At 47.8% G+C, this 23,959-nt stretch overlaps 1 protein-coding gene across 1 annotated transcript in view; it reads right to left on the reverse strand.

Annotated features, from left to right (window-relative positions):
• The window catches only part of LOC147117770 (collagen alpha-6(VI) chain-like), a 207,914-nt gene that overhangs the window by 135,194 nt on the left and 48,761 nt on the right, over window positions 1-23,959 (reverse strand). The window contains exons 6-11 of the mRNA XM_085989030.1: window positions 22,395-23,015; window positions 19,092-19,712; window positions 11,541-12,101; window positions 9,706-10,266; window positions 8,598-9,173; window positions 4,132-4,701 (exon numbers count right to left, since the gene is read on the reverse strand). Coding sequence (XP_085845156.1) covers window positions 4,132-4,701; window positions 8,598-9,173; window positions 9,706-10,266; window positions 11,541-12,101; window positions 19,092-19,712; window positions 22,395-23,015 — 3,510 coding nt within the window. The remainder of the gene's footprint in view (window positions 1-4,131; window positions 4,702-8,597; window positions 9,174-9,705; window positions 10,267-11,540; window positions 12,102-19,091; window positions 19,713-22,394; window positions 23,016-23,959) is intronic.

The raw sequence follows: 23,959 nt of genomic DNA on the forward strand, positions 1-23,959 counted from the left end.
GCCAGCACCATCTCCTCCAAGGGGGTGAAATGATGCAGGCGAGTCTGTCCCCCATTGGTTAAGGCCTGGTGCATGCGGTTATGCGCCAACTTTTCCTACAAGAGAAATGGAAGTGTGTCATTAAGTAAGTGTGGTGTAATGTGTTTCGGTGATGGTTGAATAGCTGGCAGTGTGTTCAAGCTGTGAGACGTAGGTGTGAGGCCTGCAGCAGTGGTAAGAGTGTACAGGTGAGGTAAAGCTATGAATGTGAGGTGTGAGTCGTGTTTGGTAGAGATTGTTGGTAGGTGAGTGATGGGAGTGTGGTGCATTGAGCAGTGTGTGAGGCTAGTGGTGTAGATGGTGGGATATGGCATTTGAAGATGAATTCACTAACCTTGACCATTCATATGAGGTCATTATACTTCCTGCTGCACTGAGTCCAGGTCCTCACGGCTGTACTGCTGGCATTGACCACATTGGCTATCTGCTGTCACTGCAGTCTTGTCTGTTGCCTGGAGGGCTTCCTAGCCCCCTGTGGAAAGAGGACCTCTCTCCTGAAGTTGACTTCCTGGACCAAAGCTTCCAGTGCTGCATTAGAGAACCTAGGTGCATGCTCTCTTCTATTTTGTGCCATCATTAGAACTTTCTTCTCCAATGTCCTCCCAACCAGTTCAATCACCTCCCCTTTAAGAGGTGCAGACTGCCTTTAAGTAGTGCAGGCTAGCTTTAATCAGAGCTAGCCTTGCATGAACTTGGGCTCCCTGCCATTCAGCCACTCAGCAATGTGTTCAGTGCTTGACTGAATGCTACTATTGTAGCGGTTCGTGTAGATCGCCACTAAATAAGAGAGTTTGACTTCGACGAACTATTAACAAGTTGTTTATTTACAGGAACAGACTAATTACATCAGGTAAGGTGGCAGGTAAGATGGCTGACTGTAGGAGCACCGTGGTATAGGTCTTGTCCCAGCGGGGACTCCACGTGGACTGAGTTCGCAGTCCTGTGGGGAGCGTGATGACCTCATCACGCTCGGTCGCGTTTCCCGCACTTAGGGCGTCACGTGATGCGCGTCGTCACGTTTGCCCGCGCTTGGGGCATCACGTGACCGCGTCGTTGCGTCAATGCGTCTCCTGGTACGGAGGCTGGCCGTTGAGGCCGAGGTCGCGAGGCCGGGCTGTGCCGGTGCTTGCCGCGGGGGCGGAAGATCGCATCGCTCCCGTTGGCTGGCCGATGCGGCCGAAGTCGCGGTAGGCCGGACTGTGCCGGCGGCCGTCTTGGAAGACCAAGTCGGGCCGGTGGCCGGCGCGCATGCGTCACGTGATGCGTGACGTCAGCGCGTTTGGTCGCCTCTTAAAGGGGCAACGGCCCAACAGGTAAGTTAAAGGGGCAACGGCCCCAACAGGTAAGTTATACATACATAAGTAAGTTAAGTACATACAGTTAGGTAAGTTAAAGGGAATTATGTGTATATATCTATATGTAAGGGATAACCAGTGGTACCGCCACATGGGCCCCCCCAGAATTCGCTTTAACGAAAGTCCAAGGATGAGATGGTCTGACGAGCTGGTGGTCTCGACGGTCGTGCTGTCTCGACTTAGTGAGCGAGGTCCGAAGATGCTGCTTGTGAGGGGATCCGTACGCGCGTCGTGGCGAATAAAGTGTATCCGTCAGGCGAAGGACCGTGGAGACATGCGAAACAGCAGGCCTTGTCAGAGTGACGGGCAGGTTGGGCGGACGCAGGCGATGACTCTGTTGATGTTGGAACAAGTCCTTGTTATAACGAACTCTGCAGGAACGCCAAACGAACGTTCCAGAAGGACTTGACAGGCGAGGCGAGTGAACTCGCCAACAGGTGAGCGAAACCTTCAGGAGGCAGGAACACGCAGAACGGTGCGTGCCATAGTGCTACGACGTTAACACAACAGAGGGTGAAAAGTTACTGCGTTAACCAGTGATCGGTGAGGCTAGCAACTTTCACGTGGCTGATCGCAGCCGCCGGATGCCCGTTGGACCCGTCCTCGTTGTTTGCCGCGTCAGTGGACGTTTGCATTCGTTACAGGGAACACTGGAGAAAGGGCGGCAACGGTCCAGGTTGTTGTTGCTTTCAGGAGGGGTTAACTCTGCCTGGAGGGCGGCAACACTTGTAACAGTTCTTGCTTTAGGAGAAAACAGCCGGGAGGGCGGCACGCTTTTTGTTCACGCCGAATCATGTAGTAGGTAACACAACCAGCAGGCTGAAGGGCTGGTGCATCGTCGGCGGAGAAGGAGTCGTCGGAGTTCACGAGGGATGGGTTCTCGTGGTTCGCGAGGGATGGGTCTTCGTGTGCGAGGAGTGCATCCTCGGGTTTTGCGGGGGTGAGTACTCGTGGTATCCCCGCAGGGCGCGCTCCGATCTTGTGGGCCCGAACATGCTGTACCCCGCGCTTGGAGAGATGTATACTTGCTGTTGCTTTGGACGTAGAGGCGGACGATCCGTGAGGCCGTAGAATAGTCGAATACGGGGACCGTGAGCACGTGCGTGGTCTGTGCCGCATCGATGTTCTCGGCGAACAGGGCTTCTACCTTCATAAAGCACGAGGGAGACTGTGGCTCCCTGGATTGCGGTAGCGACAGCGGAACGGCTGATGCTTCCATAGAGTGCTTCGTTTGTGAAAGACGTTCACAAACGCACCAATTGTAGCGCTGGTGGTCGACGGTTGCCGTTGGTCGTGCTCTACCTCTGTGAAATCGTTCGTGAAAAACGGGCTCACCTCCAAGCTGCGCTTCCTTTGCGAAGATGTTCGCAAAGACGGGGTCGCTTTTGGTGGAATCGGTGTTAGGCAGTTGCTGTTCCATGGTTGTTCGTCGTTAGTGCGTTGGTCGTCTTGTGGGAAGACGAGGTTCAGGCGCACATTGCTACCGTGGAAATCGTTCACGGATACGGGTTCACCAATTGTAGCGTTGGAATTGATGAGCTCCCGCACTCACGTCGTTGGGTCACCAATGTAGCGTTGGTGGTCGACGGTTGCCGTTGGGCGTGCTGTACCTCTGTGAAGACAAGGGTCAGGCTGCGCGTTGCTACCGTGAAAATCGTTCACGGATACGGGGTCGCCAATTGTAGTGTAGGAATTGATGAACTCCCGTACTCACGTCGTTGGGTCACCAATGTAGCGGTTCGTGTAGATCGACACTAAATAAGAGAGTTTGACTTCGACGAACTATTAACAAGTTGTTTATTTACAGGAACAGACTAATTACATCAGGTAAGATGGCAGGTAAGATGGCTGACTGTAGGAGCACTGTGGTATAGGTCTTGTCCCAGCGGGGACTCCACGAGGACTGAGTTCGCAGTCCTGTGGGGAGCGTGATGACCTCATCACGCTCGGTCGCGTTTCCCGCGCTTAGGGCGTCACGTGATGCGCGTCGTTGCGTTTGCCCGTGCTTGGGGCGTCACGTGACCGCGTCGTTGCGTCAGCGCGTCTCCCGGTACGGAGGCTGGCCGTTGAGGCCGAGGTCGCGAGGCCGGGCTGTGCCGGTGCTTGCCGCGGGGGCGGAAGATCGCATCGCTCCCATCGGCTGGCCGATGCGGCCGAAGTCGTGGTAGGCCGGGCTGTGCCGGCGGCCGTCTTGGAAGACCGAGTCGGGCCAGTGGCCGGCGCGCGTGCATCACGTGATGCGTGACGTCAGCGCGTTAGGTCACCTCTTAAAGGGGCAACAGCCCCAACAGGTAAGTTATACATACATAAGTAAGTTAAGTACATACAGTTAGGTAAGTTAAAGGGAATTATGTATATATCTATATATGTAAGGGACAACCGGTGGTACTGCCACACTATCATGTTAATTAGCAGGCAGCACGAATTTTACATGCACGGGCTGCTATCCTGTCGCGATCCACGTGCCGGTTTTCGGGAAATACCGAATTTCTAGGCCCATCTTTTTATTTTGGAAATTGAACTCAAATTCACAAACTGCGTGTTCTCTGTATTATTAGTCCAATAGCATAACCACAATCCTATTGTACCCAGCTGTTGCTACACTTGCCAATTCTGAATATGCTACATCTAAAAGCTGTACGAGATACATTTCTGTAATTCTGATGGTCGTAATCATCCCAGTAATAAGCACTGGCCGACTGAAGAAAGAAAGGGGAGAAAAAAAACCTTCACCAACCTGTTCTTGGCTCATCCTGACAGAGGCTACGAATGATCCTTTTTTTAATCTTGCCCAGGTTGTGAAAATTTTCAACAGAATATATTCTGTCTGGCGACCCTGAGATTTGCAGAAGCTGGTTCACATCTGCTCCCATTACCCCCATGGTCCAAATAGTAATGTCCTCATCTCTTAGTCTATCAGCTGGGGCAATCACACTGTCGCTCGACTTCCCATCGGTGATCATCAGCAGGAACTGGGGCACGCCAGAGGCTTTCCGACTACCTGCCTCCCTCGAGAACAGGTCAACCGTCTTAGTCAGCGCCATTCCAATTTTGGTCCCTTGATTCAGTTGGGCCATATCTTCAATTTTGGCCATCAATGTTTTTTTCTCCGAGAAATCCTTTAGGTCAAATACTTTTTGAAAAGTTGTACTGAATTGGGCCAGACCAAACCGGAAGTTACTCTGAGCTTGACTGAAAGTGTCCACTATGTTTCCCATGAAAGACTTCACGTGGCCAAAGTCTTCGGCGTTGATGCTCTCAGATCCGTCTATTAGGAAAACGATGTCTGCTTCTTGAAGATCACATTCTACCAAAAGAAAAATAACCAATTACAGTTTTGTACTACAACTCAACGCACTTTTCTCTTCCCCTTCTCTTCTGCCCTCGTGAGGGGACCTGACTCATGTTTGGAGCGTGGTTTCACGATCACTGCCACCTTTTGGAATACAGTCCCCGCCGCTTATAGCAGGCGTGTTGGTGTCAACACAATTTGCCCGCTATACGCAGTGCCTGGTGTAACCAAGACATTTTTTTAAATGCACAGAGGGAAACTTCATCCTCCATCTCTCCACTTCCCGCTCTGCCTAAATGCCCCAGTGCCATTACTCACACGGAAAATGACCGACGCATGCCTAGTAGGGAGGGAGTAAGAGTTAAGACACGAAAACAAATGCTCTTCAGCTATGGAGAGCTGAACCGGGCTGAAGTAGGCAGCCGTCCGGTTAGTTTAAGCTCTGGTCAGTTTCACCCTGGTCAGGTTTACCACGACAGTAGGTAAATGTTGGTGAGCGGCAAGCGCAGGAGTTCTAGAGGCCGTGGGTGGAGACTGAAGGCAGCGGGGCATTCCGAAAGGACTTAGTGACAGATAATCGCACTTTAACAAGATGCAAACAGTTGCTTGAACTGCCCAAAATAGCTGTCCTGCTTAATGCAGTGCAGCATATTTTGCCCGCTATAGGCAGCTGGCTGAAATAAGCGCGGACGGTGTAAGCGGTGGGGACTGTATCACTTGAGCAACCAGTCTCCATTCAGAATTGACAACAAGCGATGACAGGTTATTTACCCATGTGTGATCCTGTCCTGATCGAGCGTCCATATATGTAGCGGAACAGGTCAGTGCACAGCAATCAGGAGCTGCGGTCCTGAGCAATGTTTCCCCACTGCAGGCATATTGTGACACTCCAACTGAACTCAGGTAACTAAGCAAAGACTCAGGATTGAACCTGGCACTGGCCCAGTACCATACCGGGCAGTACATTTACTCACCAGGCATTAGGGGAGCTTTATTGTATTTTGAAACATATCCTAAATACATATTTTTGTGCTGGAATTTGTGTCCCAACTCAGTTTATTTTTGTTATACTCAGTTCTATTTTGAAGCAGGGAAAGCTTCATGTTGCGCATTGGGGCCAGTGGTACCTGATGCACTGAAGCGCATCTGAGGAAGGATGTTCTTGCCATGGAGGGAGTGCAGCGAAGATTCACCAGGCTGATACCTGGGATGGCAGGAATGACATATGAGGAGAGATTGGGTCGATTGGGCTTGTACTCGCTTGAGTTTAGAAGAATGAGAGGGGATCTCATTGAAACTTATAAAATTCTGACAGAACTGGACAGACTAGATGCAGGAAGGATGTTCCCGATGGTCGGGGAGTCCAGAACCAGGGGTCACAGTCTAAGGATAAGGGGTAAGCCATTTAGGACAGAAATGAGGAGGAATTTCTTCACCCAGAGAGTGGTGAACCTGTGGAACTCTTTACCACAGAAGGCGGTGGAGGCCAGTTCATTAAATATATTCAAGAAGGAGTTGGATATATTTCTTAAGGCTAAAGGGATCAAGGGGTATGGGGAGAAAGCAGGGACCGGGTACTGAATTTGGATGATCAGCCATGATCGCATTGAATGGCGGAGCAGGCTCGAGGGGCCGAATGGCCTACTCCTGCTCCTATCTTCTATGTTTCTATGAACCACTCCCTGTATTAATGGACACAAAAGCCTGAGCCCTACAATGTGCCTGAGGTACCCTGTGTGCTTCAATGCGGAATATAAATGCCAAGGGGGCAAAGGGAGCCTGAGCACAAATTGTGTATAAAGCTTATTCGCCCCCCGCCCCCACAACTCTCCTTTAATTCAGATGGCCACCCTAATGCATAATCCCCTTTTGGAATGGATGTTGACGGGGAGGCTGATTCATAGTAAAGAAAAACTCCTGTCCCGTTTGGTGCTCGGCTGATAGCCTTGCCCCTAGCAACCCTGCTCCCCCATGCCAAGTGCAGCCCCTGCCCCATGTTCCTCCCGCCGACTCCGGAAGTTCGGCTGTCCTTTTTTAAACTTCACTTCTGACTGGGTGGTAGTCATACTGCAGCCTGTGAGGTGCCAAAATGGCATGAGGCCACCACCTTCCCGACACCCCCAATATAAAATGCAAAGCACTATCAGGTCATTAACTTCATTACACTACACTTATACTGCTGATTTTGCCTCCCAGAGATGTCGGGGAACATAGGGTCTGATGAAAGGGAGGAACTGAAAGTAATCAGTATTTGTAGGGAAATGGTGTTAGGGAAATTGACGGGATTGAAGGCCGATAAATCCCCAGGGCCTGATAATCTACATCCTAGGGTACTTAAGGAAGTGGCCCTAGAAATAGTAGATGCATTGCTGGTCATCTTCCAAAATTCGATGGAATCTGGAACAGTACCCATGGATTGGAGGGTAGCTAATGTTACCCCACTATTCAAAAGAGGTGGTAGAGAGAAAATGGGGAATTACAGACCGGTAAGCCTGACATCGGTAGTGGGGAAAATGCTAGAGTCCATTATAAAAAATGTAATAGCAGAGCACTTGGAAAACAGTGACAGGATCGGACAAAGTCAACATGGATTTACAAAAGGTAAATCGTGCTTGACTAATCTACTGGAATTTTTTGAGGATGTAACTGGTAAAATAGATAAGGGAGAACCAGTGGATGTGGTGTATTTGGACTTTCAAAAGGCTTTCGATAAGGTCCCGCATAAGAGATTAGCGTGTAAAGTTAAGGCACATGGGATTGGGGGCAAGGTATTGACTTGGATAGAGAACTGGTTGGCAGACAGGAAGCAAAGAGTTGGAATAAACGGGTCTTTTTCCGAGTGGCAGGCAGTGACTAGTGGGGTACCGCAGGGATCGGTCCTTGGACCCCAGCTATTCACAATATATATTAATGATCTAGACAAGGGAACTGGATGTAATAGCTCCAAGTTTGCAGACGACACAAAGCTGGGTAGGCGTGTGTGTTGTGAGGAGGATGCCGAGAAACTCCAGTATGATTTGGACAGGTTGGGTGATTGGGCAGAAGCATGGCAGATGCAATATAACGTGGATAAATGCGAGGTTATCCACTTTGGTGGCAAAAACAGGAAGGCAGATTATTATCTGAATGGCAATAGATTGGGAGAAGGGGAAGTGCAACAAGACCTGGGCGTCCTTGTGCACCAGTCGCTGAAGGTAAGCATGCAGGTGCAGCAGGCGGTTATGAAGGCAAATGGTATGTTGGCCTTCGTAGCGAGAGGGTTTGAGTACAGGAACAAGGATGTCTTGCTGCAGTTGTACAGGGCCTTGGTGAGACCACATCTTGAGTATTGTGTGCAGTTTTGCTCGCCTTATCTAAGGAAGGATGTTCTTGCCATGGAGGGAGTGCAGCGAAGATTCACCAGACTGATACCTGGGATGGCAGGAATGACGTATGAGGAGGGATTGGGTCCATTGGGCCTATACTTGCTGGAGTTTAGAAGAATGAGAGGGGATCTCATTGAAAGTTATAAAATTCTAACAGGACTAGACAGACTAGATGCAGGAAGGATGTTCCCGATGGTCGGGGAGTCCAGAACCAGGGGTCATAGTCTAAGGATAAGGGGTAAGCCATTTAGGACAGAGATGAGGAGGAATTTCTTCACCCAGAGAGTGGTGAATCTGTGGAATTATCTACCACAGAAGGCAGTAGAGGCTAATTCATTAAATATATTCAAGAAGGAGTTGGATATATTTCTTAAGGCTAAAGGGATCAAGGGATAAGGGGAGAAAGCAGGGACAAGGTACTGAATTTGGATGATCAGTCATGATCTCATTGAATGGAGGAGCATGTTCGAGGGGCCGAATGGCCTACTCCTGCTCCTATCTTCTATGTTTCTATGTTTCATCACAAAGTCACAAATATTCCTTTACCTAGATTTGTGCTTGTACAAACCAGCTGCGAGATATTCCTAGTTATATTTTTCAAGGTGTCAAAGTCTTGAACGTAAAAGTAGTTCTCTCTTGCGCCTCCAATTGCCTGGAGCTCATTTGCATTGGCTCCTGCTATTCCCACAGCAAAGACGGTCACTCCACCCTCTCTGATGTCCTCCGCTGCCCCTGCTACTTCTGAGGAATCCGTGGCTTGTCCATCAGTAATCACTATGACAAACTGCGAAACTCCTTCGGACCTCCGACCCCCTTTCTCTGTGGCTAAAAGTTCTTTAGCTTGATCAAGAGCACGTGCAGTGTAGGTGGCTCCTCCTCTCCTCTGTATTCGACGAATAGCTTCGCGGACCTCACTTTTGCTCCTGAATTGATTCAGCTGGAATTGAACATCAGGTGCGTTATTGTACAGTATGGCCCCAAACCGAACATTACTGGGGGAAACAGCTGAACTGTTCACCAACGTCATGATGAATGTTTTCATACTGTCAAACTCATCTGCCTCTATGCTGCCCGACCCATCGATTACAAAAACAATATCTGCCAGTTCCGTTCTCAAGCAGGCTGGAGGGGAAAAAGAACAATAGAATTATTGGTCAACCTTTACATAATACAGAATACCCACATCTTACAACAGAAAAAAGACTTGTCCCCTTACAATGAAAGTTTAGCACCAGATCGCCTGAAAAAGGAGTCAAGTGCAAAAAAGTAATTAATCACCATTGTGGTCCTTGGCCTGAAAACCTATGGTGAACCCCATGGAAAAGGCTAGGATGCCCCATCCTTCTCAGTCTACAGGTATGCGCTAGGCCTCTGACAGGCTGGGGATGCAGAAACTCCCAGCGTAGGGGGTTCTGGACGGAAGCTCTGCCCCAAACAAAGGCCACAGGACTCTCCAACAATACAGCGTATTAAAGGTCCCAGCCTATATTCTGGCCCTTTCCATCCAAGTTATAGTGGGAGTGTGCGGGCAGGGCTGAGGAATTTTGACCACAAGGTGTTCATTAAAGAGGTTGCTGATCTTTAGTTACTGGTGAAGGGTTGTACCTTAAACTTTTTGTTTACCAATCTACAGTAATAATCCCAGTGCACTTACTGTCAGGCCGGCTGCAGATCTCCCAGGAGATTTGTTTTCCCGCATCGTCCAGCAGATCGAAGTTTTCGACGTAGTAAACTTTATCCTGAGTTCCTCCAATTTCCAGAAGCTGAGTGTTGTTAGCGTTGAAAATGCCCACGGCGAACACAGAGACTCCTTTATCCCTTATGGCTTTAGCTGGTTGAAGGACCTCATCCTGCGACTCTCCATCGGTCATCACTATGAGGTATTGTGGGCTATCAGGCCGACCTCCTTTAGCTTGGTCAAAGTAGTCCGCTGTAAATCTCAGCGCACGACCTGTGTTTGTCCCCCCTCCCAACTGTTGCATGTCACCGATCGCTCTGTGTAGATCAGCTTTTACTGAGTGTACGTTAAGTTGGAACTCTGGCCTGGGATCCGAGCCAAACTGTATCAGGCCTACATGCACGTTATCTGCTCCGATACTGGCCTTGTTCATGATGCCATCCATAAATATCTTCATTTTCCCGAAATCCTCGGTGTTTATGCTTCCTGATCCATCGATTAGGAAGATGATGTCGGCCATGTCCAGTTTACTGCAGGCTGAGAGAAAGAAATTGTGTGGAATTATGTCACTTGCGCTTTTGAACAGAAAAATTAAAACTAGGTTAGAAAAAACCCTCTTCCCCCTGCACTCTGGTTGAGGCTTCACTCCAATGTTCCTCGTAATTTTTGGGGCGCCACGCAGCGGGCCATTACAAATAACACGCCTGCGTGGTTTTTGCACCTGGAGCACTGCGGCTGCGTGGCCGCGCAGCATACAGGGAACATTGCTCCACTCTATGAGTAACATAGGAATTGCTAAACCAAAAAAGAGCAAGGGTCACTAGTTCGCCTTCTACCATCCTGGTAGTCGCATAATACAACAATAATGGAGTTGTTGGCTAATCATGGCAAACAATCTCTTATCAATTAGTCTACAACAGACCCAGACACGAGGCGAGGAAAACCCCAGTGGTGGAGAGCTTTGGGAATCATAGGTCCAAACTCACCTGTTCCTCCCCAAGCATGCGACACTTTCCACATGTCATGTCTCAAATTGCTTATGTACTGTATCCCAAAAATTATTTGCTGAAAAAAACCTCTCTAAACTGAGTAAACATTTGAGTAAAAGTTCCACTGGGATGTTCCTGGTGCAAGATGGGGAGGCAACAATATAGCAAACTCCCAGCCCATGTTTTTGCATCTATCGAAGTTAACGACAGAGAGTCATGAGCTTGAAGTGTGCAATTTTGCAAAGTGCACTCCCGCATGCACCAGCAGCCCTACCTGGGGGCATTTCTATCCCACAGTTGGCAACAACTCTCCAGCCTGAATCCAATAAATTGCACCACGCCACCCTCCCAGCAAGATACCCTAAAAGTCGCTAACTTAAAATAAATTATTAAGCGTCTCCTTCCATTGACCACAGTGGAAATAAAAATCGGGAGAGATGTAAAAGCGGCTGCCGATTTGCTAGCACCCATTTTACACTATCGGATAAAGTCAAAATCTTCTCCAGTGTCCCCGGCATTTTTAGTTTTAACTTTGATTATTTCCCTTTATTAAAAGTTCACTGAGAGAATATAACGCCATCTAATGAGAGTAATGATCAAGATGTGTACAGGATGATGTGTTGTTTTAGTATTCAGTTTTGCTGCATGACACGGCCAGTGGTCTATTGTGAAACCATTGATACACACATACCCCGTTCTTCATTACTGCCCAATTGTGCACTTATCTCACAGGGAACATCAGGGAGACACCAAGGGGACAAATGTCGCCCATGGAGGGATCTTCAGCCATTAGCTAGGAGAGTTCTGAAATCCGAAGCTTACCTTCTTCTGAACAGAGTTCCCGCACAATTTTATTCTTCACATCGTTCAATGCGTCGAAGTTACTGACGTAAAAAACTCTTTCTTTGACTCCTCCGATCAATAGAAGTTCAGATTCATCCGCCTTTCCCACTCCGATTGCATAACTGTCCACTCCCTGCTGCCTCAGCTCTGCCGCGGGACTTGTGACATCATCCTGTGACTCTCCGTCGGTGATGGTGATCAGGAAACGCCGCACCTTGTGTCCACGGCTCCTCTCTGCTTCGCTGAAGAGATTCTTCATGTAGGTTAACGCTCGGCCTGTTTCAGTGCCTCCTCCAATTTGAGCGATTCGTTCAATCGCTCCCTCCAATCCCGTCTTGCGGGTATATTGAGTGATTTCAAATTCAGTTTGTGGATGAGTTGCGTACTGGACAACCCCAACACGAACCTGGTCTGCACCAATACTGAATACCTTCACTACCTCTGTCAGGAATCTTTTCATGTCCTTGAAGTTCTCAGGTTGTATACTGCCTGATCCATCAACTAGGAAAAAGATATCGGCTTCTTCAGTTTCAACACAGCCTGAAAAGAGAAAGGGGCATTGCATCAGTTACTGAAGAACAGCAGGAACACACACCAGGACTTTAAAGCTTATCTGAGTTACGATGTTTTTACTGCTCCTTCTTTCAAATCATGTAGATCTGCCGAAGTGTACAAATAAAGATGTGCTATAACAGGGGTTCTCAACCTTTTTGTTTCTGAGGCCCACCCCAACCCCCTCCTGCCCCGCCCGCCCCTCCCGTGTTATAAAAATTCCTCACACCTCCCTGTAACACAACACAACTATTTTTTAAGAGCGGCCCCTGTCACATGGTAATAACCAGCAGCAAATTCACGCACAGCAAGATCCCACATCAGAAAATCGGATGGATCACCATATATGATGTGCACCTAAGCTCCAGGCTCACTTCCCAATGCAAAATGCTGTATTTTATATATATATATATATATATAAAGGTCAACGTTCATGGCCGTCAGCACCTCGCATGAGTGATGGCCCTGGGACTCGGACCGGGGCCCGCGAGCTCTCACCGGCGGCAGCGGGTAGTTTGATCAGTCACTTGTGCCGTGCTCAGCTCTGGAAACAGCTGCCACGGACAAGCAGCGGTCAGCCGCATAAAGAGCGGAAGGTGAACATGCGAACATACATCCGAATTAGGAGCAGGAGTAGGCCACTCGGCCCCTCGAGCCTGCTGCACCATTCAATAAGATCATGGCTGATCTGATTACTCCACATTCCCGCCTACCCCCGAAAACCTTTCACCCACTTGCTTATCAAGAATCTACCTATCTGAATTCAGCCGAACATTCGCTGACATTCTTTGGTTAATTCCCGGCTCAGTACCCCACAAAACATACATCAAACCCCACCGATCTGTTGCTCCGCTTACCCGATTTAAACATGGCGGGCAGGAGAGCGCACGCCGCGAGGCCTTCCAGGAAAAGAACCTGCTGCCAACTGTCACTGATGGATCTGGGGGAGGAGAGGGGGGCAAGGTCTTGTCTACTCCAACACCAGCGGCGTCGCACTGAATTAAACTTTTCTTTTTGGAGGTGTAAAAAAAAATATAGCCTATTTTGAGGCCTCATTCTCAGTAATAAACGGGGAAGCATTGACATCAGTAGTGATCAGTCTCGCTCTTTTATTTTGTTGACCCTGCTCGCAGAATGGGATTTTTTTTTAAAGATTTTACTCTTGAAAGATGCTGATTTGGCGGCCCCCTTGAAATCTACTTGCGGACCCTCGGTTGAGAACCCCTGTGTTATAGTACAGTATGCCACAGGCTGTCACAGGACGGGGGCAATTGTAACCTAACTTGCCCATCTGGAAACTGACGGGATCAGGTGCAATGCTGCCTTTACACCCTGCCCAATTGTACTCTCCACTGAAGTCAGTTGACAGTCAGATTGGACGAGGTGTTAAATCGGCATTCCACCCAATCCCGTGGGTTTCCAACCCAGCAAGTTAAGTTAAGTTAAGTCCCACTCCAGGGACTTGAGCACATAAAGCTAGGCTGACACTCCAGTGCAGTGCTGAGGGAGTGCTGCACTGTCGGAGGTGCCGTCTTTCGGATGAGACGTTAAACCGAGGCCCCCGTCTGCTCTCTCAGGTGGGCGTAAAAGATTCCATGGCACTATTCCGAAGAAGAGTAGGGGAGTTATCCCCAATGTCCTGGCCAATATTTATCCCTCAACCAACATAATAAAAACAGATTATCTGGTCATTATCACATTGCTGTTTGTGGGACCTTACTGTGCGTAAATTGGCTGCCGCGTTTCCCACATTACAACAGTGACTCCACTTCAAAAGTACTTCATTGGCTGTAAAGCGCTTTGAGACGTCTGGTGGTCGTGAAAGGCGCTTTAGAAATGCAATTCTTTCTTTCGTTTTTAAAATGACCTCCAATGAAGCTGTGCAATTGGATTCTCCATGCGGTGGCTCCCACTTGGGGGAGGCACCAGGGAAAGGTCAGGCCCATCCTCAGTGATAAGCAAGGCGAGTTACACATTGGCAGCTCCCTCCCTCCTCCTGGCCCCATTACAGTACTGGCAGAGACCAAGGAGTGGGCCAAGCTCTGGAGAGGGTTGGGGAAAGATAGAGAGAACACAAAAATAAATGTTAAAAAATGGAGGAAATACATTTTAGACAAATTGATAAAAAAAACCTGGTGCGTTGTAATCCCAGGACACGATAAACTGTGATTGGCTCGTGGCTTCTCTTCTGTGATGGGAATGGGTCTGTCTTTCAAATATTATAGAACTGAGCTCTTTCACTGATAGGTTCAATAATGCACACTCCACAGCTGCTACTGTGAGACAGGATTACATAGTATTTACAGCACAGAAACAGGCCATTTGTTCCAACTGGTCTATGCCGGTGTTTATGCTCCACCGAGCCTCTTCCCACTCTACTTCAACTCATCCCATCGACAGATCCTGCTACTCCTTTCTCCCTCATGTACACATCTAGCTTCCCCATCACATCACTCCTCACACCCACTCATCTTTCAGCAGTACCCAGCTTTCACTGTCTATGCACTTCGTCACCTCCCTATTTATCCATCCACCTTTGCCACTCACCCAAATCCTTGTACATTGCGATGCATCTGTCTCATAGTCATCCTCACCGAATGCACTGCTTCCATCGGGTGAATACCTCACCTTCACTCACTCACAGGTCTGTTTTTTCACCCTTTGTAGAAGAAGAGAGCAAAACGCAAGGGAGAGGGAGAGGACTGGAGGTGGGTCACCACAACTAGTCCAGCTAACTGATGCAGAGGAAGAGACCCTGGAGATAAGTGACACATCTGTGTCCCTCTCAGTCTGAGATGGAGAGACAGGGAGCTCGCAGATCGCTTGTGACAGAATTACAAATATCTCTGACACATATATGCTGACTTTATTTCAGCAATGACTGAACTATGGGAAGACTGAGTATGGTGATTGTCAAGATTGTGACTTTGTCACGACTGAAACATTTCCCTTTCTTTGGTCTTCCAGGGCCTTCACGTGTACAGCAAATGTTGCAGGACATCCATGAGGACGATTCCTCAGGGGACCTCATTCCTTCTGAGGGAGCACCATCACAGGTGGGTCCATTTAGAAAGTTAGTTGGGTTTTCACCTGATGATTCACACCTCACAAGTGAGCATGAGCAGACACTGGTAGCAGGGACGGCTGAGGAGAGTCCGCGTCAGCGGGCACAATCCTCTCCAAGCCATGCTCAGCTGGAAACAAATGCTGAATCCCAGGGGCTATCGTTGAGAAAGAGAATGCTAGGTGTACATCAGCAACTTAGCCAGGTACAGACAGACGTGCCACACATACTCTCCACAATAGCGGAGAGGATGGAGGAGTCCAACTCGATCACTAGTGGATTTGTGGCACAGGGAATTGCGAGAATGTCTGCCATGCTCTCATGCAAACCATGACCACGTCCATTTGGGAGATGTCTGTCGCCTTAAACAGGAAGTCAGATAGCATATCCGTGGCCGTATAATGCATCGCTGGTCTCCACCAAGTGAGCCTGCAGCAGAGTGGTAGGAGTGATGTGGCACTGGCCCAGGAGAGGTATGATGGGGAAAGGGGACATGAACGTGGGAACGCCACTCAAAGTGCTCCCGCTTCTCACCCGTGCGTACGGAACTGTCAAAAGTATGAAGGGGGCTTCCCTTCTTCCATTGGTTGAGCTGGCCCACATGATCCCAGGGGCGCTTGCGAACCGCATGCGCCCCTGGGATACGTGGGCATTTGCAAGAGAAGAGGCCCAGGATCGGAAACCTCTGCATCTCCGGGACCAGCAGGTAGGTTCATAGATTTTTTGCTGATCGGCGGCATCCGCCCGCAGGAAGCCTCCGATCGGAAATTCAGGGCCAGTGTTCTTAGGTGAATTGGCATAAATCACCCGGGTGCAATCTGGTATTAATGTACGTTCTTGTGAAAGTCAGGGAAGTGTAGCAACTTGATAAGCTTTCTCTTTGAGATGTTTGCATCATTGCCTATACTGAACAATAAGAAAAACTGCATTTGAAGGCCTGGCCACTATCCACTGATGAATCAAAGACCCTTGGAAGAGGGACGGACTAATACAGCCCACAAAGGCAAGGAAAGATATTGTATGACCACCACAGCTGCTTTTACGACTGTTGGATTAACAAGATGGCCCAGACTGATTCTGTATGTTCCCTGCTGGGAAAAACCAAAATTATTGACAAGAAATTGGTGCCGGCTCACCATCATAATGTGACCTGCCTACAAGTGAGGAGGTTTTGGAAAATGAGATGATTCAAGCAACCTCACACAATGGACATTATATACCCTCGCTATCCCTCAGTTTGAAATCCATAATCTACAAAACAAGAACCTTGCATATGCTGCAAAATAATAAACAAATAGAACAGGCAATTAAGAAACAAGGAAATCATGAATGGTGTGGAGTTACACCCATGGGTTAGATTATTTTAGATGGGATTGGTGATAGCCCAGATAATAGCATTAGGGATCCTGGCCATTGCATTATGTTGTGTGAGGAGATCGATGAGGGACATTGAAAATGTAAGGAAAAGTAAGGAGATAGCAAGGGCACTAAGAGGAAGCCTAAAGACAGAGTAGGATATAAAACACTTTGCTAAGAGATAATGCAACCCATAAAACATTTTTTTAAATAGGACATGTTGACATATGGACCCTGGTTAATTCAGCTTCTGAAAGGTGTTCATGTTTAGTTCATTCAATATAGGGGGAAAAAAGTGGTTGGCATCATTAGAGAGAGAGGGAGAGGTACAGATTTCACTTAGCAACAGCTAGGGCTGGATTTTGATTGAGGAGGCATGTAGGAGGCGGGACTACAACTTTCGGGGTTGTAGTCCCGCCTCCATCGAGTTGTGGCCAACCCACGCGATTTTCACTTGATTGACCTTGTTGAGCCCGCCTAGAGGGCTCAGCAGGCCAATTAAGGGCCACCCGGCAACAAGTGACGTCACAGATTGACATTTCATCTGTCAAAAGCTTTTGACAGCTGAAATATCAGCATTTGACAGCTCTTTGAAGCTGTCAAACACTGACAATCTGTACTCCAAGTTAATTCCTTCCTCTCAGGCTGATTTAGAGATCTCTCCAGAACAGAAAGCTGAATGCTGCAGATTTTGACAGCTCGCGGCCATTCTGCTTTCTGTGCCGGTGAGATGAGGGACTCCCGAGACCTGAAGGAAGGAAGGCTGTAAATGTAAGTAAAACTTCTTTAAACACTTTACACACACCAAACACACTTACGTCTGAACTCATACACCCATCACTCACCTGAACACCGGACATCTTGAACCGTCAGCCTGACGGCCCGACGGTCCGCCTCGCTAACTTGATGTGGTTTGGAGCCATCGGGAATCCCACACTTCAGATATAAAAATAGGGATTAGGCTAAAACTGCCTGTTAACTATCTGTTAACAGGCAGTTAATTGGCACTAATCCCATTCCCACCTGGGGAGGCGGGTCCCAGCACAGGTCGGGTATCCGCCTCCTTTGAAACTGGCATGGAGGTGGGTTGGGGGCGGGATGGGTTCGTGCCCCCCAATTTCGAGATTTTAACCCCCCACACACCTCCAATCCCGCCTCCACGGCCCAATGAAAATCCTGCCCCTAGTGTTCAATATTGAAGTAGGGCCTTGGGATGTTTATACTATTGCCACCCTGTAAACATCCCATCACATACCATTGCAATTTTTGCAAGAGGATGTTGAAGTACAAGTCAGTTGAAGGATGGTGCTTTTGGCTGGAGACTACCAAATAAGGTAAGGCTACTACCATTATGATAAAGAGAATAGTGTATAAATATAAGTTTTTTCGTTTGTTCAAGTAGCACGAGGCAGGACCCATGCCTAGATTTGCGTGTTCTATCTGCGACTTTACTCCGCTTATAAATTGCTTTTTATGTTGAAGTTAAAGAATAAAATGATTATAACCAGAAGACTGAATTAATTACTGCTCAAGTGAACAACAGAACACAGTTTTAAGACAACAAATATTGACACATTTTGTTGAAAGCAGACCCAGGACAAAAGGATAGATAAATGAGATATATTGAACAATTAAAGAGCTCGACATTGGCCCAGATTTTGCATTGATAATGATGGTGAACTGTCAGCATTTGCCATCATTACCCCTCTGGAACTAACCATAACTTCAGGATTTAGCGCATGCGCAGACAAATGTGGAAATCCTGAAGTTGCGGTCAGTCATTTACTGCTCCGCCACAGGCTGCGCTATGGAACTTCCTATAATCGGCAACCAGTGAAATCAGTTGAACTGACGAAAACATAAGCTTTTCCAATCTAATTATGCTGTTGAACACCCCATTAAAAGTTGAGCCTTGTTGAATAGGCGTAACTGGGGTTTTAATAGCATAGTTACTGCTGAACAATTGTTCTGGCCCTGAAAAATGAATTTTATATATGTGGCATGCTAAATTTCTCCATTATGATAGAAAATTACTAGATTTTTAAAATAATTTTTAAAAAAATGTTTAAGTTTATTTATGATATTTCAGCTTCTACCTTAACCCCATGTGTATGTCACAATCTTTATTCTGTTCACTGTAAAAATTTTAAAAAATGAATTGAATCAGTACTTTTTATTTCCTGCTTTGCTGTGAGAATTTTTCAATCTGATTGGCTGCTTAGACAGCTTGATGACATCATTGCTGTTCTGCGCTGGGGATACCCTTTTGATAGCATACAATCAATTTAACGTCGAAAAAACCTAAAGTTTTTGCCACAGAGATCACGAGATCTTTGTGAGCAGCTTTCTTCAAGGTCAGCGGCGATTGTCATTGCTTTGCCGCTGACCACAAATTCCAGGCCATTATCATTGAGTAATAATGTCAAATAAAGAGTGCAATCATCACGCCGTTTATTAACAAATTCTTCTCAGAGGGGCCAATTACTGCTGAATGAACTAAAAAAAAAAATAAAGGATATGGAAATGCACCCAAAGTTATTTAACTTGCTTCTCCAAACCTTGTTTGAGGTCTGCTCTTTGGACCGATTCTACTGAGGTTTGTGTGATGATCTCATTGCAGATCTTCTTCTGGAGGGTCCTTTCAATGGCCGACAGCTGCGTGAAATCCTCTGCAATGGAAACGTATCTCGCCGAAGGATGCGATGCAATTTTTCTCAGCTCACTCTCGTTGGCATTTTGGATTCCCAAGGCGTACACAGTAACGCCCGTACGACGCAGAGAGGCCGCCCTGTCCGCCACCGTGTCCTGGGATTCACCACTGGTAATCACGACCAAGATCTGAGGGACCCCTTTCGTGGCACGGCTGCCAGCATGCGCTGTAAAGAAGTTCTCCCGTACGAAGTCAATAGTGGTGCCCGTGTTTCTGCCCCCTCCTCTGTAGGGCATTGTTTTGATGTGGTCCAGGATGTCGGTCTTTTGGCGATACGTTTTCAGATTAAACTCTTGTGATGCAATGGTGTTGTACTGAGCCAACCCAATGTGGATGCTTCCATCCTCTATGTCCAGGGCATAGATCATACTGTTGAGGAAAGCACGGAGCAGCTGAAAGTTTACTGCCCCGATGCTGTCAGATTCGTCCACCAAGAAAACAATATCAGCAACTGAAGCAGACTGGCACACTGTAAACAAACAAAAACACATGACAATAATGTTCAGCTCAAGAGTGCACAGGCGCGATCTGAAGCAAATTCTAGGTAGACGTTTAGAATAAACCTTCAATCTGTCAGTATTGAAGCTTTCAGTTGTGGCTCAATGGTAGCCCTCTCACCTCTGACTCAGAAAGCTGTGGGTTCAAGCCGCGCTCCAGAGACTTGAGCACATAATCTAGGCTGACACTCCCAGTGCAGTACTGAGGGAGAGCTGTACTTTCAGTTGAGATGTTAAACAAAGGCTGTGTCTACCCTCTCAGGTGGACATAACAGATCCCACTGCACTATTCAAATTCTCACTGGTGTCCTGGTCCATAATTATCCCTCAACCAACATCACTAAAATTATATGGTCATTATCTCATTGGCCCAGAAATTCAGGTCGGGGGCTTCCCGCGGGTGCAAGCCCCCGACCTGCACTTACCTTGCGCGCCGGCCGTTGAGCTGTAGGGCCCCGTGGAATTCCGATCCGGGGTCTGGTCCAGCTGCCGGCGCGCAGTGCTTGCGTATCCCAGGGGCGCAGTTAGTTCAATGCGTTCCCTGGGATCATGTGGGCCATGGGCAGCCAATTGGAGCAGCGAATGCTCCATTCATAAGTTTTGACAGGAAGTGCTGTCAAGACTTATAAATACTACGGCCCCAAAATAGCACTAAACCTTCAAATACATTTTTTTAAAGAATCACATTTTTTAAATAAACTATAAATTACATTAAATAACTATTTTAAACAATAATTTAAATGTTTGAAAAATATAATTTTATATTCTAACGGGGCTAAAAATAAACTTACCTTGCTTTAAAGTATTTAAAAATAATAAACCTGTGGAAAAAATGTTTTAATTTTAATTAATTCACCACTAACCCTGTAAAAAAGCAGGCCTTACGCCTGCTTTTTATATTTCTAAATCCTGCAGGCTTACCCTTGCATGAAAACCTGTAAAAAAAAACTAAGTTTGATGCGCACGCGCGGCCTCCCCTGCACACGGGTTCGACCTCTGAACCCCTGCTTTCAGAGGAATGGAAGTGCCGGTTTCCCGCGCATGTGCAGTGCATGCAGAAAACCGGCACTTCCATCGGGCTTACGGGTGAGTACCCCATGCGTACGCACCCGTGGAGACCCGAATTTCTGGGCCATTGTATTTTGTGGGAGCTTGCTGTGGGCAAATTAGCTGGCATGTTTCCTACATTACAACAGTGACTACACTTCAAAAAGTACTTCATTGGCCGTACAGCACTTTGGCACATCCTGTGGTCGTGAATGATGCGATATAAATGCAAGTCCTGTCTTTCTTTTCTTTCTTTCATATAAGATTCAGCTAGAGAATGGAAAAAAATCAGCAGGAGGACAGGGAATAAAATGCTCCTTTTCCAAACACTGCTAGTTTCCTAGAGTGCAATATAATGGTGGCTGTTCACCAATAACAATATCACTCTCCTTTGAAGGCAGATTAGGTCTTCCTTTGAAATTCTACAAGCAACAAGTGGTTTTACTTCCCTTTCTCTTTGAAGAATTACTGTGACTTACAATAAAACTTGATTATTAAAGGATGAAACATGGAGAGTCATCACCATCAGGATCAACTCAAGGCACTAGGGGGGAAAAATTGGGTTGCTTTGCACCTCTTGTTAGTGCCCTGGGGGGCACTAACGGGGCACAAAGCCCCAGCACCTGGGCGCAGTGCCACTAACACCTCCTGCAAAATTCAGCAGGAAGTTAGTGGCGGCGGTAGCCAGTAGCGCCCCGTGGCGCTGTGCCTTCGGCGATGACGTGGCGATTTTGCGGCCGCAGCCGTGGCGGCGCTAATTAAAGGGCAGGTGCCGGGCGGCCATTTTTTTGGGTCGCCTGCCAGCCCCTGCCCCCATTCCGTTTCCTCTTGTGCACTCATCCAGGCAAGTGGAGAGTGTTCCATCACACTCCTTACTTGTGCCTTGTAGATGGTGGAAAGGCTTTGGGAAGTCAGGAAGTGAGACACTCGCCGCAGAATACCCAGCCTCTGACCTGCCCTTGTTTCAACAGTATTTATGTGGCTGGTCCAGTTAAGTTTCTGGTCAATGGTGACCCCCCAGGATGTTGATGGTGGGGCATTCGGCTCCTGACAGGTTAACCAAGGAGCACCTCATTGTGAGCTGTCCCATTCCACCATTCCCATGGAAGAATCCTGACCTGGAGGACAACAGGGGACGGAGAAGATACTGAAACAACATTCATCAACATACCACCCTTTTCCTTTCTCTGGAAATAATATCTGGCATTAAACAATTACACAAGGAGGCTGGACATAGTGGGTCTGATTTTTACTTGAGGTGCACAGCGGGCGGTCAACGGGTAGAGTGCGTCACATGTATGTCACAGGACCTCAATTTACATATCTCACTCGAAACAGGCAGGCGCTCTAGCCACCCATCTCAGGACCCTACCCAAGATGTCAGTGGCTATAGCGTGAGTAAATAGGGCGGCAAGTGACCCAACACCATTTTCAGGCTGTTGCCTTCCTGTTTATACCAGGCGGAGCTGGGGGCAGGGGAGCACTTAAATGTGGTTCCTGTGAGTCAGACTGATCTGGAGAGGTCTTTATATGGGGAGTGACTAAAAATACGGAATGGTGCAAGAACAAAATGGGCATGAACGAAAGGCAAGGGAACCAAATATTACCTGCTGGTCTTCTCAGCTCTCTGTGTAGAAATTCTCTTCGTATTATCAGTTTGATTGCATTGGATATTCGCTCAGACGACTGAATAAGGGTATCAAAAGCATCAAACTGGAAAACAAACGGAAAATTGGGGTGAATGGCCATCAGCTGCAGCTCGCTCAAGACAGAACGCCTGACACCGATGGTGATAATCTTCACGCCTTTTTTCTTTAAGGCACTGGCAGATAGAATGACTTCATCCTGCGAAGGTGCCGAAGTAATTATTATCGCAATCTGAGGAACGCCTTTACCCTTCCGACTTCCAGCGGACTCTATAAAAAAGGTCCTGCGCAGGTAGTCAATGGCACGGCCCGTCCCTAACCCTGGCCCTCCCCGAAATACGAAGCTGCGGTCACTCTTTATGTAATTTATCACTTGCGCCTTTGTTGAGTAGGTTTTCAGTAAGAACTCAGTCTGTACGTTGTTGCTGTACTGGGCAAGACCAACACGGAACTTCTCTGCCCCAACATCAAGTTGAGAAACGGTTTTGTTGATGAATCTTCGGATCAGTTGGAATCCTGCGGCCCCTATGTTCTGAGAACCATCGACTAGAAAAACAACATCAGCGTAATGCACGGCGAAGGCTGTAAAGCAGATAAAATGGTGGATTAGTGCAGAAAACGGACATTGGATGCTCCCGACCCCTCCCAATGGCTAAGTTGGTAAAAGCAGTGCTTTACGGCAGATGGGCTAGCTATCTAGGGACAGGTAGGAGTAGAACAAAGATGAGGGAGTGCCATGAAGGTAGGCCACAGATTGTGAAGGTGATTGGATGGTGAAGATGGTTGGATGGCGAAGGTGAATAGATGGTAGAGGTGAATGGATGGTGGAGGTGAATGGATGGAGGCATGGTGGAGGTGAAGGAGATTGGATGGTGGAGGTGATTGGATGGTGGGATGGTGGAGGTGCATGGATGATGGGATGGTGGAGGTGCATGGATGATGGGATGGTGGAGGTGCATGGATGATGGGATGGTGGAGGTGCATGGATGATGGGATGGTGGAGGTGAGTAGATAGTGTATGTGAATGGACACAAGGAGGGGTACCATGCCACAATCACAGTGAATGTATTTGAGGATTTTGATCGGGGTTGTCTCAGTGTTGTGGGTAAGTCTGAAGGTATTCATCCAGGGAGTGATGCACTAGGTGAGCACAGAGCTCTGGGAAAAATGCTTGAGGACATTAGAGAGAAAAGAGATTGTTAGAAATGGTGCAGGAATTGTAAAGGATGGAAAGGTTGAGGATGGACTTCTTGAGCAGGTGCCTGGTGATAGTAGCTTTGATGGGGAGGGGAGCATGACCCGAGGAGAGAAGCCATTGATAGTGTCAGTGAGCACTGGGCTAAGGAAAGGTAATTTTGTGGTTAGAAGATGGATTGAGATGGGGTCAGGGGTGCAGGAGGTGGGGCTTATAGAGGAGATGAGCTTGATATAGGCTGGCAGACATGGAAGAGAAGCTATCAAATGATACAGGTTCAGAGTTGGGGAAAGGGGAAAGCTGGAAGGGGTGGGACAAGAAAGAAGGCTGA

This window comes from Somniosus microcephalus, chromosome 5, assembly GCF_052327205.1.
Source record: "Somniosus microcephalus isolate GS21.2 chromosome 5, FLI_Smic_1.0, whole genome shotgun sequence".
In the NCBI taxonomy this organism is placed as follows: Eukaryota; Metazoa; Chordata; class Chondrichthyes; order Squaliformes; family Somniosidae; genus Somniosus; species Somniosus microcephalus.